Source organism: Nymphalis io, chromosome 11 (assembly GCF_905147045.1).
Source record: "Nymphalis io chromosome 11, ilAglIoxx1.1, whole genome shotgun sequence".
NCBI classification, from domain to species: domain Eukaryota; kingdom Metazoa; phylum Arthropoda; class Insecta; order Lepidoptera; family Nymphalidae; genus Nymphalis; species Nymphalis io.
In genome coordinates, this window is record NC_065898.1 from 2,230,733 (window position 1) to 2,247,883 (window position 17,151).

Below are 17,151 nucleotides of genomic sequence, written 5' to 3' on the forward strand. Positions count from 1 at the left end.
ATGTAATAATATTATAAATTCTTGAAGAATGTTAAATAATGTTGTCGTTAGGAAATTATAAATAGGAAAACGAATAAATTAAAATAACATATTTACATATAACAAAGCCCTTTAGGTTATTATTGGACTCCATATTTATTTGTTTACGTTGTCAACGAGTCGATATTTTTTATCGAAAATCGGGATATTTTTTTTAGCTGACGCTGGCAGCACTTACATGATAAATAATTATAGGTTATGAATGATAAAAACTGGAAAATCCTATTATCTTTAGGATTTTAATTCAATATAAGGTTCTGTCAGGCTATTGCATAAATAAACATCACTGAGAAATTATATTTGGGGACAAAATCGTCGTACTTACGCGTAAAATAAACGCCGGCAATTTTCTTCTTGCTATCACTTTAACATGAAATAATACGACACTGCACCACTGTATAACCTTCGATATTATATAAGGATTGTTTCTCGGCCTTTTCACTGGATTAGAATCGTTTTCTAACATGAAAGTAAGCAAAAATTGAACAAAAAACACAATGAACGCTTCAGCTACTTAAGTAGCGAAACATTCTTGGCAGCACCAAAACTGGTTACGCGATAAGGGATAAAAGATTTGATAGTTCTATCTATGTCTAAACCATTTGTAACGTAATTTTCGTACTCTTTCTTGTGTAAGTGAGAAGGAAATCGTCACTGCGTCTATTAGTTTCTCTGTCTACGTATATAATAAACGTAACGGTCATAAAGAAGATTTTATTTGAAGACATTTGAGGCTTTTATGTACATAATTCTTATGTAAGCAATGATATAATATATGTTTTGAAATTAAATGAATATTATTATCCCTGTTACTCACGTAATTTAAATAATTGTAAATAAATAATGAAAATAATACTCTGTGTAGACTATGTAAACTATGTGCCATTTGTGATATGATTTGACGTTGACATTACTCAACAGCTGTAATTATTACAAAGGCGCAATGCTATTTCCCGCTCATTTTATTTAATTATTTTTCTTATGTTTTACTAGAGTTAAAGTTAACTGATCTTAAATTATTTCTTCAATCTAGAACGAAATGGTTGAAATGGATGAATTAGAACAATTAGATGAGTTACTACGTGCCGATCTTAATGAGGAAAGTGAAGATAAACCCGTACAAATTCGTGAAGTAAATATATTTGAATCAAGTGAACATATTGACGACAACGTACAAAATGAGAAGGATTTAAAATCTGTTATACATAGTGGTGATACTGATTCTTCTGACGATGAAGAAAAAAGGAATTTTACAGAACGTAAATACAACGATTACGGCAGTCAAATAAAGAAAACATTAGACCAGCAGGAACAAGAACACATAAACCGAAGAGTAGAATTTGAAAGTAGACTTCGGCAAACAAATATTGACATAAAAACTAAGAAATCTTCTACTGCTCAGAAGTTGGATAATAATTTGAACGAAAAAAGTTCGTTTTGCGTTCCTGAAGCAAAGGCTAAAAATTCTAGTGATGTGTACACTGATCCCATATTTGGAATTAGAATTACCAAGCCCTTAATCTCCAGTTCTGCCTTGCTGGATCGGATGCAAGGTCGAGAAGCAGTAAATATGCTCAGAGTGAAACGATATGTAGAGAATGAGGATTTAACAAAAGACTGGGTAATTGCTGGAGTTATTGTAAAAAAAAGCACTGCTAAAAAATCACAAAAAGGTAATAATTTTATCATTTGGACATTGAGTGATTTAAAAGATGATTTAAAAACTATTTCTATGTTTTTGTTCCGTAAAGCATATAACGACTTGTGGAAAACAACAGAAGGTACAGTTGTAGCGGTATTAAATCCTAATTTACTTGAAAGATCCCAAAATACTAATGAGCAGGCTTGCTTAAGTGTGGAAAAACCAGAGAGAGTAATGATTTTAGGCCAATCAAAAGACTTTGGTATATGTAGAAGTAAAAAAAAGAATGGAGAACCATGTACTTCATTCGTTAATTTAAGTCAATGTGAACATTGTATTTATCATATTAAACAGGAATATCAAAAATATTCTCGACGACAAGAACTTCAATCATCAACAATGGGTAAAGGGCTGACTAGTTTACAAGGTAAGGTCTTTGGGAAGAATACCTTTATATATGGTGGCAAGTCTTATACAGCTCCACCACCAAGTAATCACAAAAAATTTGCAGACAGAGATCAAAATAGACTTATGTCTCTGACTGATTATTTTAAGTCTGAAGTAGACAATTTGATGACAAATAAAGCACCAATGGGGTCTGGATTATTAAAAAATAACAATGGCATATTACATAGTCCCACATCACAAAGACTGAGTGACTCGCAAAGACTTAATAATTTATCCAACTCTGCTAAAGGTAACAATCTTTCTTCTCAAAATCTGAGTTTAGCAGAAAAAGTAGCTAATTCACCTACTTTAGGTAAAGGATTTGGATTAAAAGGCAATGGTGTAATAGATTTAAATATGTCCTATGGACAAAAAGTTGCTGATAAAGCAAAATTAAATGCAATAAAACTTATTCAACAAAAAGGAGGAATCGAAAAAAGAGATCCTAATAATGTAAAAGGTACAGAAGCAGGTAAAAAAAGGGCATTGGATAGGTTAAATCACTCAGGTAGTGATGAAAATGACTCCAAAAAAACTAAACTAAATGAGGAACAATGTAAGAAACTTAAACCTGTAATGTCTGAAAGATTTAAAAAAATATTAGAGGCTACCTCTGTACATCAAAATTTAATAAAACAGCATGAAGATGATGAACAAGAAAAATATTTCAATAAACTTGAGAAAAAGGAAGCTATGGAAGAAAAAATGCTCAACACATTCAAGCTAGCTTGTAAGGCAGTCCGGTGTGCTAAATGCAAATATACTGCTTTCTCAGCTGCACAGATCTGTAAGGATGAAAGGCATCCTCTTAAAGTGCTAGATACTTTTAAAAGATTCTTTAAGTGTGCCGATTGCAACAACAGAACTGTGTCACTAGAAATACTGCCGTTACACTCCTGTGGCAACTGCAGTGGATCACGATGGGTTAAAGCACCAATGTTAAGAGAAAAGAAAGTCACATCTTTGTCTGATGGTCTATCAATTAGAGGCGAAGAAGAAACATTCATCGGCGGACAAGTCGGGACAGGAAAGAATATTAACTTATTGGTTCCTGAGAACTAATCACATCCATTTTAATCAAATATAATTTATTGAATTAATATAAATATTTTTGCTATGATATATTTTTAAAGAAAATTATGATAAGGTTTTAAAATAAAATACAAAATGAAAATAAAGCATAATATAATTTTATTATGAAATTTCCAGTCAATAACACTGAACAATTCCATAAAACACAATGTCTCTGATTTCATACAAGATTAATTATAGACAATGACAATTTTAATGAAACAATTAAGTGTCCTCTTTTAGTCTTAACAATCTTTATACTATCCTAAGGCCACATACACAATAGTTTCATATAAAATTGCAATCTCTATATATGTTTGGGGTGCGGAATACATGGCTTTAATAATTTACACAGCCTTTGATATTATTTACTACATGTTACAAAACAGATCAGTGGAGCTAACAATAATGTGACACCAATATCATATAATGTTCCTTGTGTCTATTTACCAATGTATTTACAAAAAATAATTTTAGGGGCAGTGGTCCAAAAAACAATGAAGATTAAACATGAACATATTCTAAACTAACAATCCATCGGATGCATAGTATGGTGTTATGCAATTATTTATTTATACAAAAAAAAAAACATCAAAAATTACTCTGTCACATTAACTCAATTTTTATAGCATTTCAATGAGCAACAATGCTATACATCCGTTGGAGGGTCAGCCTTATAATTGCATATCAGTCCATTATATTTTATAAAAGCTTAAAAAGTGTTTACTTAATTGAGTTCATTTTCAATATAAGACAGGGCACACTGAATGTACTATTATTATATTGAATATTAATTTATTGTGAATCATTTTCAACAAAATATTCAAATTAATTAATATTTTAAAACTAATCTTCACAGATACTAAATAAATTGTTATATGTAGTAAAAAACTATAAATCAATTCATATCAAATGTGTCTTCAGCCTTCGATAAATAATTAGTGAGTTTTAATAAGTAAACTAGAACTCCATTAAAAAAAACATAGATATTCAACTATAAATGTAATTAAACAACATGAATACACTGAAACAATATTTAGTCTGCATTTAGTTCATGATCATTCACAACAACGATATACGACCGAATTTTCTGTATCTAACAGCAAAAAATCAAGTTCATTTCAATTTTGTATAAAATATAAACAAATATGTATTATAATAAACTTTATTTGATTACAATTACGTTTTTATTCAATCTATTCAATGTTTGACTTTGTTTACGATTTGTACAAACTGGATTGAAATGTATAAGACACACTGGGCTTCGTCATGTGCACACAACATGAACATTAACGGAATTATATTGTTTACATTTGGCTGGTAATGAAATGCTATCGTGACCACTGCCGCCAGTGCATCCATTGTCTCAGTACAAAACATACAAAAGTGTACGCGATCATTCCCACTCGGTGGTCGCGGGCGGCTTGGGCGTGAGGTCGTACAGCACGCGAGAGATGCCCGGTACGCTTATCAGCTCTTTGTACATTCTGTCCACCACCTGCGTAAATATATATAAAGTTAGTTACTAAATTCGTATAGAATTTTGATATGACCTACGTGTCTGTTCAGTTGCTTTTAAAACAAATAAGTATCATTTTATAAAATAATAATTTATTTGAATATAATTTTGCTACATTAAATCTTTAAAATGATAGTTTAGTTCAAAGCAAACGAAACGAAAGTTATTGTGGACTCACATCCTGCGGCATGGCGTCGGATCCGGGTAGTGCGGCGACGCCCGTCATGAAGTCGTTGGTGATGAAGGGGCGCAGCACGAGCGAGCGCTGGCAGGACGGCGCGCGCACGCCGGCGTCGCGGTCGAAGTGCACGGGCACCAGCACCACCGGCATCTGCGCCACGCGCGCGCCCGCGCCGCTCGACGTCAGCACCTGCGCACACACCGACCGCGTCACTCCAAGTCGTATTATCTCGACTCGACAATATCTCGATATTGACCAATTTTTATTTACACCTAAGTATATAGTTATCAATTAAATATGGTTAATTAATTATAGTCATATTCAATCGATCACTGACCTGCGTGGCAAGATCGTCGGCCTGGCGTATGGTTGATATGACCTGTTGTGAGAGGAACGTCGGTGTGATGTCAGTAACTTGCTCCTTGATGAGACCTCCGAACGCGTAACAAACCCTGATAAAAAATATATACATTTCAGATACTAATATTGCATTCATTACTAATCGAATGTATCGAAAATATATGCGGTACAGCAAAACATCTAAAATAAAACGACTACATTTAGGGCTTTTAAGGACAAATAATATATTATTCAGTGAAATGTTTCCGTGTCCGGTCTGTTCCACTTTTGCTACGCTTTCAAAAAAGCAATGTTAAATAAATATTATTAAAGTTAAGTCCAGTATTAAAACTTTATGCCCTTCTTTTCAAAAGTAAGTATGGCTTTAAAAAATACATCTGGCTTGTATTATTGTAGTCTATCTTTAGGGCATTGCTAGTTTAGATTAATCATCCATGTGTGATGGTAGCTTTACCTTTTCCTCATGTTTTCATTATTTTTGATGTGTAAACACAAGCGCTCGGTACGGTAGGGGCTAACTAAGAGTTCTAGCGTCGGATGACGTCAGCGTAAGATTTGTTATTGTAAGTGCGTTGATCGGTGATCGGAACACGAGCTCACATGTTTACCCTTAAATTTTGAGTACTTTGGCGCTTAAACCATATTTTTTCAAAATGGAAGGCCTGTGTCGAAGGTATTTATACCTGTTAACATTGTGACAGACACGCGGGATGATCTTAGCGAGGTAGTGCATGTCTTGCCAGTCCGGCGGGTAGCGCTCCGTCGACAGCGCCACGGCGTAGCTGTACGTGCGGCAGTCACCTGAGGTCACCAAAACAAAAATTTAATTCATTATATGAATCGTTTTATATTATTCATTGTAATTAAGTAATTTATAAAAGTAAATCAGAAAGACAAAATGGGCAACCTGACGACAAATTAACTTTTATCTTAAACATAGCATTGTTAGAAATATAAACCGTTCCTTACGCCATAAGTGTAACGATAATTACTATATATTGTAAATAATAGTAATAATAAAATATTTAAACGATTTTATTATTATAAATGTAAAATATATAAACTGTATGTTAAATCCAAACTATTATAACTATTAAATTTTTTGTTATAATTAAAAAAGTGATATCAATTTTTTTTATAGTCAGCTAGTGCATTGTAGCTATTAGTATGACGGCTCTACTGTTCGCCAGGGCCCATGTGACATCACAATGTATTTCCTTTTTTATGACAGATTGATGATCGTGAGATTTCGATTTTTTTTATTCTTGTTCTTATCAACGTAAGCGCGTAACTATTATGACGTCATAAACAAGCGTAGACTTGATATACTTTACATTTAACGTAAAAAAACATCCAAAGTACGTCAGTTTTTCATAGAATTTATGCCAGAGTATTGTACAAAATTTTTTTATTGTACAATATATAATAATTAAAAAACTATTTTTTGAATGCATATTCAACAAAATAGTGTAGAGTACCTTGCACGCCCACCGTGCGCACGGGTAGCAGCGTGGCGGCCACGACCGACGACGACGAGATGCGCTTGAGCTCAGCCTGCTCGGCCGCCGTCGTGGCGTTGGACACGCGGCCCAGCAGCGCGTGGGACTTCACACACATCGACGCGTACTCCACCATTATCTTCACTATCACCTGAGCGTAAATAAGTTTAGGATGATTTAAAATATTTTTTTATGAAGATTTTGTGTGATAATGATAACGATCCTTAGAAATTTGAGTCTAATGAAATAAATATATACAAAAAATATATACGAGCTGTAGCGGAGTTGTGGTTGATGTTGTAGATGAGGTTTAATTAAAACAGTTTCTTCCACTACTAATTTATTTCTTGTAGAAATAATAAATAACATAAAGATAGGCACAGCACAGAGTAGAATGATAAGAACGAAGGATGAAAATAAGTTTAGATGCAAGAAGGAAGTATGACTTATTACAAACATTTAAGGTTCAAAATTGTGTAGCAAATTATAAGCGAGAAGCGACGTGCGTTCAGTACGAGATCTAAGATTCGACTGGTTGGCGGAAGGCGGCCGACTGCTGAGCCGATGCGCTTACGTTTCTTTGTTTAAAGTAACGGTATATAATCAAAGAATAGACATTTCTATTATACGATCGCGCGGCGACTGCCTTCCGACATTACATAAATTATTATATTTTATTTTAATTATTTATATGATTATATATATAATGTTTTATTTATATAAGTTATATAGGTTGTAGGGATCTGGTAAGTGTCGCGTTCGCCACAGAGCCATACAAAATTTCACCCTTTATATTGATCAGGAGATCTACAATTTAATTGGTCAGAACACCTCAAATGGTATCTGTGGAATGCGGTTCAGGTCTAGCATTATGGCATATAATAGTTTGATAATAATAAAACAATAACAGCGACATTTCTCTTGTACCTGTGTCTCGGCAAAGTCCCTGTCCGCGTAGGGCTCGTCCTGGCAGAGCACGCGCACGGCGAGTCCGGGCCCCGGGAACGGGTGCCGGTCGACCAACGCAGGCGGCAGCCCTAGTTCCGCACCTATTGCTCGAACCTGCGAAATAGTTCCATGTTTTAGAGAGTAGCGAAAGTATTACCTTACTATGTGGGATGGCTTTGTGGAAGCTTGTCTGTGTCGGTGCCACCCACTCATCAGATATCCTACCGCTAAACAGTAATACTTAGTATTGTTGCGCTCCAGTTTAAAAGATGAGTAAGCCAGTGTAACTACAGGCAAAAGGGACATAAAGTAAGGGACATTTATTGGTGGTAGAGCTTTGTGCAAGCTCGTCTGGGTAGGTACCACCCACTCATCAGATATTCTACCGCAAAACAGCAGTACTTGTTATTGTTGTGTTCCAGTTTGAAGGGTGAGTGAGCCAGTGTAACTACAGGCAAAAGGGACATAAAGTAAGGGACATTTATTGGTGGTAGAGCTTTGTGCAAGCTCGTCTGGGTAGGTACCACCCACTCATCAGATATTCTACCGCAAAACAGCAGTACTTGTTATTGTTGTGTTCCAGTTTGAAGGGTGAGTGAGCCAGTGTAATTACAGGCACAAGGGACATAAAATCTTAGTTCCCAAGGTTGGTGGCGCATTGGCTATATAAGCGATGGTTGACATTTCGTACAATGCCAATGTCTAAGGGCGTTTGGTGACCACTTACCATCAGGTGGCCCATATGCTCGTCCGCCTTACAATTCTATAAAAAAAAATCGATCCCATGGTTGGTGGCGCATTAGCGCATTGGGCCAAAAATTGGGCTAAAAAAACAGATTTATTCGAGTGCGCACCTCGTCCTTGTGGAAGTCCCTCAGCGGCTCGACGACGCGGCCGCGCTGGCGCAGCGCGCGCACGAGCTCGGTGTCGTTGTGGTGCGTCTTGATGGCGGCCGCCGCGCCCGACGCCAGCGCCGACGCAGACTCGATCAGGTCCGGCCGCAGCGTGCCCTGCCCCAGCAGCACCTGCTCCTCTCTGTCGCACACACGGGGCGCTGTTACTACGTCAGCGCGCATGCAATCCGCGAGAAGTTAGTAATTTAACGTAGAAAAAGTGGGTCTTTTTTTATTTGTGTAATAGGTCGGCCGTGGTCATCGCCGTCCATACACATCGACGCTGCGAGTGATTGACTATTTCTTACATCGCCATTTCGCAATCATTTTCAAGAACTAAGATGCTATGTCCCCGTGCACGCAGTCATCTGGCTCAATCACTGCAGCGGGACCGAGGAGGGCCGCTTGGCGAGTAGGTGGCGAGTAGGTGGCGAGTAGGTGGCGAGTGAGCGCCGAGGCCTACCCGGGCGGGTGGGGCCGATAGTAAGAGGTGGGACTGACTGCAGCTGCAGCAGGTCGCGCACGGCGTGCTCGGCCACGCGCACGAACACGTCTCCGATGATGCGGCGCTTGTCCTCGGGCGCGGCGGCGTGGCACAGCAGCGCCGTGTGGCGCACGCGCCCGCCCGCCTCGCGCACCGACGTGCTGCCCTGCCGGAACTGCGCACGCACGACTTACTATTTTATTTTAAACTTAAAAACTTTTATACGACGCTACTATAAAAAAATGTTTATCTATCTGTATCTGTATCTACGTGTATCTCTTTTTACGACTGAACACCGATCATATATCTTAATCCAAATCAGAAAACTAGGTAGGCGATGGGTGTGAAACACGACTTCGTGTAAGATATCACAGAAATATGCTGAAACACGGTCAAAGAGCAATGGAAACAAGTTTCAACGACATCGAGAAATAAAACAAAAATACTCCTTATAATAGACCAATGAAGAAGTGGGGTAGGAAGGTCACATATTGTGAAGAACAAGAGAAAAGTAATGCAAAATTGTAACAGATTGATATCCAAGAGGCAAAAAAGAAAAAGTGGATGCCAAAATCGTTTAGCCTCCCATCTTGGATAATAAATTAAAATTAACAGACCACCATAACTGGAGAAGAGTATCTCTCTATATAGGGACAGAAATTTAGCAATAAAAAGATTTAGAAGAGACCTTTGTCAAGAGTCATACTGAAAATTTGAGACATTAAAGTAACAAAACTTATTGAACTACTAATCGCTTGAAGTATCAAGTTAAAGTAAAATGTGTTAATAATTTATTTCTCTTTTAGACATCGTTCATAAGTGTTACTATCAAATTTATTATTTTTAATAATTTATAAAACTTTGTCTCTAGCGATAGTATGAAGTAAGTACCTGGTGCGACGCGTTTATGACGTGCAGGCGAACTCCGAGTTCTCGCAGACACTTTTCCACTTTTGCGCTTTCGTTTTTGCGCATGAAACCTGGGAAATAAATTAAATCGTATTATTTTTCACTGTTTTTAACTTAACTTTGGCGACTATTTAATTATACAAAAACAAAATAGCTTAAGAAATAAGTTGCTTCTGGTTTATTTTATTCTATTGAAAAATAAAATAAATATAATCAGCTAGTTTTCGCACGGGGCTTCCCACGCGTGTTTGGGGGGTAAGGGTCAGATATTAATTATAAGTAGCCATTGTCCTTTCTTGGAGCTTAAGCTTGCTGATACCAAATTTCATCAACAGGTTTAGCTGTGAAAGCGTAACATACAGACAGACTTACTTTCGCATTTATAATATTAGTATAGATTACCGTTATCAATGTGTAAAGCGATGACTTGGTCCTCACGTAAAGCATTTCTTAATAACGCAGCACAAACTGTTGAGTCGACACCACCGCTGACTAGCACCTGCATTCATATAAATTATATTTCTTAATAGCTTTTACCGAAAATACTTGTTACGTAACATATTGCATTATAAATATTATTATTCGTAGTGAACAATTCAGCTTCACTGGAGGTCGCTCGACAACTGACGCAGGAATCGCGCTTCTTAGACATATATACATGTTTGAATCACATAACGCTATTGGCGTTTTCTGTGATTTGTCTAAAGCGTTTGTAGAGCATGAAACGTTATTGATTGATTGATATTAACTTGTTTGCTGATATCATTAATGTATGACAGTATGAAGCATACTTGAATCAAAGAATTCAACAAATTTTCATTAATGGAAGTAGTCTTCTGGATCTGTACTAAGACTTTCGCTCCTTTTTTATTTTTGGTATATATAAGATCTTCCTTTTTTATGTTAAAGGTATTTGTGATATTGTAATGTTTGCTGACGATACAACATTACTTTTTAAAATTTACAGAAAACAAGCTAATTATAACTTTAACAATGCATCATCACTGATACAAAGTTGCTTTACAAAAAATAATTTAGTTGCAAATGCCAAAAAGACGAAACGGGTACTGTTCGCCTAATCTAATGCATAATAAAAGCAAAATTTAAAGCTAGCCATAAACAATTAGAGATCTAATTTGTCATCCCTGGCCAATCTATCGAGCCACGTAACACTCACGAGCACTTTGTTGTCGCCGACGGTGTCGCGGATGTACTGCACGCACGCCTCGCGCCGCGAGCGCAGCGTGAACGTGCGCGACATGCCCGCGATGTCGAACAGGAAGTTCGACAGCATCTGCTTGCCTTTCGGTGTGAGGTCCACCTGGTCACGTAACATTGTAAAAGATTTAGTCATTTGTAACATTAAAAATATATATTTATATAAAATCGGAGGCCGAGATGGTCCAGTGGTAAGAACGCGTGAATCTTAACCGATGAACGTGGGTTCAAACCCGGGCAAGCACCACTGAATTTTCATATGCTTAATTTCTGTTTATAATTCATCTCGTGCTTTTCGGTGAAGGAAAACATCGTGAGGAAACCTGCATGAATCTAATTTCATCGAAATTCTGCCACATGTGTATTCCACCCACCCGAATTGGAGCAGGGTGGTGGAATAAACTCCAAACCTTCTCCCCAAAAAGGGAGAGAAGGCCTTAGCCCAGCAGTGGGACATTTACAAGCTGTTACTTATATAAAATCGGTGTTATTTTCATGCATACCTCTGGGTGAAACTGCACGCCGTATAAACGCATCTGCTCATTGTATATGGCAGCAATGAGATGATTAGACGATTGTGCACCGACTCTAAACCTATCGCCGACTTTCTGTACGCTGTCGCCGTGTGTCAAGAGTACTGGCTGGAGTTTTTCTAGACGACTGGAAGTATAAAGATATTATAAATAAATATGAAAGACACTATTACAATTTTTTTTTTTATTACATACATTTAGACTTTTATATCTTGACAAAATTTAAAAAATATATATATAATATTATATTAATACCTACTAATATTTTGTCGTCGGCTATTTGTATAAATAAATAATGAATAGTGTAACCAGTTTTAAGAAATCCTTAGACTTTATTTGTTACTTATCTTCGACCAGTCGAAGGTCAAGATATTATCGATTTATTTTAAATAATTAAGTGATTGATGCAATACTTCGAAAACAATGCAACACATGGAACTGAGTCCTTAATAATATAAGTAACCAAAAAGAAATTAACACATACTGCCTCGACATGGTTTTATAATGAATTTCAATTTTGTCCAACAGATAAAAAACATTTGCTCTTTATAATATTAATACAATAAAATATATAGGGGACTATGCTTATTAAGGTTTTTCTACTGGTAATAATATAATAATAATAATAATATCCTGGGACATTTTTCACACACAGCCATCTGATCCCAAATTAAGCTTGTACAAAGCTTTTGCTATGGAAACCAGACAACTGATATACTACATATACTACTTTTCTTTTGAAAATACATACTTATATAGATAATTACACCCAGACTCAGGACAAACAGACATGTTCATGCACACAAATGTCTGTCCTGGGTGGGAATCGAACCCACAACCTTCAGCGTGAAAGGCAAGTATCTACCAACCACGCCAACCGGCTCAACAGGTGGTAGAGTTTTGTGCAAGCTCATAGGTAAGATAAGTACCACCCACTCATCAGATATTCTACTGCGAAACAGCAGTACTTGGTATTGTTGTGTTCCAGTATGAAGGGTGAGTGAGCCAATGTAATTACAGGCACAAGGCATCTTAGTACCTAAGGTTGGTGGTACATTGGTGATGTAAACGAGGGTTAACATATCTTGCAATGCCAATGTCTATGGGTGTCGGTGGCCACTTACCATCAGGTGGCCCATATGCTGGTCCGCCTTCCTATTCTAAAAAAAAATAAAATCAAATACAATGCCTCATTCTATTCTTTTGTAACATATATCTGATATGACTAACACGCTACCTATTAATTACACTGTTAGTAATATGTCAGTCATTAATATTCAACTGTAAATTTTCTACTCACTTAAATAAAGGACATGTTGTTTCAACTTCCACTTCGTACTGTCCATCTTCCCGCGCCTCCTTCCTCAATACTGAACCGCCAAACTCTTTGTTTAACATTTGCATACCGTAACATATACCTGAAATGGAAATGTTACATGTGTGTTTATTAAATGTACACTATTAAATACCATCCATATCATCACTCATATCTATTTACTTCAGTTTATGACTTCTTAAGTAAATAAAATCAATTAGATAGAGCAAAAATTTTAGGATTAATTACATAAGTAACATATACTTAAAGTATGTAGTACAAATAAAAAATAAAATAAAACTGTTACCATTGGAGAAAACAAAACACAGCAGATTACATATGGACATAGTACAAGCTAATTATATTATTAAAAAATATTACTTCCCAGTTCAATCTTTATGTAGGGATAATTTATGAAATATAAATAATCTTCTTCTAGATTATACAAATTAACATATTTTAATTAAAGATCATTTACCTAGTACCGGTAGACCGATCTTGAATATATCTGAGTCATATCTCGGTGCGTCTTCTGCGTATACGGAGTTTGGACCGCCAGATATTATGATTGAGCGGTATCCCGCTTCTTTGAGATGATAAGCTGGTGTATCTAGAGGCAGGATATCTGACTCTACACATAATTCACGAACTCTCCGATCAATCACCTGTGGATTATATTTCATAATCTTTGAATACTATTATTGGTAATTTAACATAAGTAACATAAATATTTCTATAATACTGTTAGCATTTAGCCTTTGTGGCGAACTGACAGTTTGATTTAATAGTGTTACATCATAGTACCATGACATTGATCAGGTGAAGTTATTGGATTATAAGAAATGTTTAGTCTAGTAAATTAAAATAAAAAAATTTAAAATAGTAATTAAAAAAAATTGTTTTTCATGATATTAAAAATATGAATGTGAAATAAATCATGTATAAATTAAGTCCATATTTTTATCAGTATATTCTCTAGAAAATATATGTATGTTTATTTTTTTACATACAACACAAAAATATAATTATTATACCTTTCCATACTGTGATCCGGCGTCCAGTATGGCCACCTTATCCTTCCCGTGCGCCGCGCCATTGGCGCCACGGTACTGCCCTTCGGTACTGGCTGTGTGCATCTCGCCGACTCGCCAGCAGCACTGATTTAAAAGTACATAACAATCATATAATTATCTCCGTAAAAAATCTTCGTTTGTTGCGAGAGGTGGGACATTCATGGACTCTTACTTAGTTTACATAATGCTTTTGTATATTATATACAGGTTGTCTCAAAAACCTATGATAATACATTGATAAATAAACAGAGAGACTGTTCTTGATAATTTTATGTTCTTTTTTTTACTGAATTTTATTAAAATGCTGCTTTCCATAACAATAATTGAACTGAAAATAAATTTCATCTGGATCTGTGCAAGTGTTTTAATTCTTGCAAATCAAAACAAAATGGAAATGTATCGAAAACTGTGCCAGATTGACATAGTCATATTGTTTTATTCTAGAGTCAAGACCATTATCAACTAGGCTGTCAACGTTTGCTATGTTGTAATTGGTTTTGGGACCACTACTGTGCAAGTCTACTATATTATAAATCTTTTTTATTTTAAATCAAAGATGACACATACATACATATTACATGTACAAATTAACTGATCCATCTATCTTGGTAAATTAAAAAAAAACATTATTTACAGCTCCAATAAGCATAAAATATTACTTAATAAATACAAATGTGATGTATAATTTCTATAAGGCATAATTTAGATGAATTGCTTTATTTTTCATATAAGAGATATTATTTTCAATAACAAAACAAGATTTCAATAAGATACTAAAAATATTTGTTAAAATCTTATACAGAATTATGCAGCTGAATAAACATATCATTGTCATAACATTACTAATAGGTTTAACACAAAACAATACATTTTTATACTAACCCTACCTTGTTCCATAAATTCTTAAATCCAATCATTACAACACAATAAAATATAGCTAAATTCCATCACTGCACAAATTGTCATTTTCACTGTCATAAATTACAAGACATAAGACAATTGCATTATTATCATTGTTGAAAAAGTAAATTCCAAAGCATTTATATAGAAAATTACAAGAATGAAATAGCATTTGGTTCTTTTATATGAAAATTAGATGCAAGAATAAAGACTGAACACATTTGAGTTGTGAGTGTGAATAGTTATTTATAGAAAGCATCCCACATGATGCTTACATGCTAATCTATAAACATATGCTGTACTATTACACACAACAGTGAGTGAAAGAATTAATGTTGCTATTTTCAATGTCATTATTCTTTCACTTTATACTAAAGATGATGTGCACTTTTTGATTAACTAAAAGCCTAACAATAAAGGTTATCATATAATATTTTTTTATATAATTTTGGCTTCTCATATATGCAGTAAATTTAGATTTATTATTAGAGCACTTTTATTTATATGCAACAGGCTAATTTTTCAAGGATGAAGTACCACTTTTAAGAAAATTATTTGGAATGATAAGAAATGCATACATCGGCCGTAGATTAATAATTTCTCTTTAAATAGTCTTGGAATATTTATATTGAGGAATTCTAGAAATATGATTATATATTTTTTATTTTAAACAAAACAAATATTAACTATTGGTAAACTATAAAAAATAATTGAAAAAAATATCTTTAGAATTAACATGCTGTTATACAACAATATGAATTTTACAAAATATTTTTTAAGCAAATTCAAAAACATAAAAAATGGTACTATATGTATGTATGGCTACTCATGTCAATATAATAAAATCACACAAAGAATATAAAATGATTTAGTCATCTTACCTTTAAAATGAATTTATATAACTAACTATAAACAGAAACTTTATAATTGTGTAGTAATTTGTAATTATCTAACTAAAGCTAACTAAAGAATATAAAAAAGATAATAATATCTATCATAATACTGAGGGTGTATCTATTATCACAAATAATTGGAAAGGTTATGATAATAAAATTATCAACACTATGATGAAACAAGTCAACATCTGAACTAACTCTATAAACGAAATATCATGCAATTGGGTAAAACGGCCAAATCAACTAAAACGTTTTTTTTAGGTTACGAATTACGTGAAAATAGTATCACAATATGACAAAGAATATTTCTTAACTAACCTTCCTAAGTATACAAAACATAGTAGATAGACATACGACGAACTGGCCATTTGAGGTATTATTGAAAAGAATAAGATGAAAGATAACATAAATGATAACAATAAGATAATCTTAAATCTTTTGGACACTAAGAAACAGTGTAGTATACAAACCGGACTGCTATCGTATCGTGTTATTGTTTTCACAAATTCTCAACACGTTTGAATATGGTTGAAGCCGTTACCCCTACGTATGGCAATCAATGTAATTACAAATTGGTATAAAAAATACTTTATAACAAAAAAAAACGCTTCTAAAACCGGGATTTGACATTACTTACATTCTGGGTCATGATGAGATTCACAACTTACAAGAACCGTTCGAAAAACAAATTATCAATAAACATTAGTTATGTTATTTATCTATCTTACCTAAAAAAAGAGACTGAAATATCAGAAGAAATTATTCATGAAAAACTTGAATAAATGTGATTCTCCATTCAGCACTACGAATACAAAATTTTAGTACTGACAGAAGGCACCAGGAGGCGGCATTGACTTTCCTCATGTCATTTTCAATATTATTAAAATGCAAAAGTTAGCGTTTGTTATTTTAATAAATGACATGGGTAATTTAAATAATCTAATGAATCAAATGATGTTATAATTTATATATAATTAAATATTTTTTAGTACAATTAATAAAATACTAAAATAGAAAGTTATCTTAACTTGAATGAATTCCTCATTCGTGCTTATTGCTTGTCATTGTTAAATTTCTTTATACGGATTAGGTTGCTTAAATCTGAAAAGTTTATTTTTAAGGTACCCAATTACTTAATAACGTATGTTTATTTAAAAAAAATAGCATTTTTTCAATATAATAAGAAAAAATAATCTTGAAAAATAATTCATAGACATAATCAAA

General features: G+C 34.4%; 2 protein-coding genes across 5 annotated transcripts; one reads left to right on the forward strand and one right to left on the reverse strand.

Moving 5' to 3' along the window:
- The first annotated feature begins 980 nt into the window (after positions 1-980).
- Positions 981-3,301, forward strand: LOC126771595 (protein MCM10 homolog). Its single transcript, XM_050491570.1, has one exon. It carries the CDS (start codon positions 1,079-1,081, stop codon positions 3,188-3,190), a length of 2,112 nt encoding a protein of 703 aa, XP_050347527.1. The 5' UTR covers positions 981-1,078; the 3' UTR covers positions 3,191-3,301.
- LOC126771592 (GMP synthase [glutamine-hydrolyzing]) lies at positions 3,297-16,760 on the reverse strand. 4 transcript variants are annotated; one of them, XM_050491567.1, is made up of 16 exons: positions 16,656-16,760; positions 14,093-14,215; positions 13,537-13,723; positions 13,044-13,161; positions 11,714-11,870; positions 11,170-11,313; positions 10,395-10,491; positions 9,975-10,063; positions 9,101-9,258; positions 8,561-8,741; positions 7,686-7,820; positions 6,738-6,909; positions 5,943-6,060; positions 5,237-5,351; positions 4,897-5,088; positions 3,297-4,697 (listed from the first exon to the last, which is right to left on the reverse strand). In XM_050491567.1, the coding sequence occupies exons 2-16, from the start codon at positions 14,192-14,194 to the stop codon at positions 4,596-4,598; spliced, it is 2,067 nt and encodes a 688-aa protein (XP_050347524.1). In that variant the 5' UTR covers positions 14,195-14,215; positions 16,656-16,760; the 3' UTR covers positions 3,297-4,595. The 4 variants fall into 4 exon arrangements, with proteins under 4 accessions (XP_050347524.1, XP_050347523.1, XP_050347521.1 ...); XM_050491566.1 differs by having other exon boundaries at positions 16,565-16,657; XM_050491564.1 differs by lacking the exon at positions 16,656-16,760 and adding an exon at positions 15,019-15,254.
- Positions 16,761-17,151: the final 391 nt, after the last annotated feature.

Excerpts from the sequence above, each read along its gene's own strand:
- LOC126771592 (XM_050491564.1), bottom strand. The coding sequence starts at position 15,048 with ATGATTGGATTTAAGAATTTATGGAACAAG. Across the intron at positions 6,910-7,685 it reads GGGACTTTGCCGAGACACAG|GTGATAGTGAAGATAATGGT; the intron begins GTACAAGAGAAA and ends ATTTACGCTCAG. Across the intron at positions 6,061-6,737 it reads GCGCACGGTGGGCGTGCAAG|GTGACTGCCGCACGTACAGC; the intron begins GTACTCTACACT and ends TGGTGACCTCAG.
- LOC126771595 (XM_050491570.1), top strand. The coding sequence starts at position 1,079 with ATGGTTGAAATGGATGAATTAGAACAATTAGATGAGTTACTACGTGCC.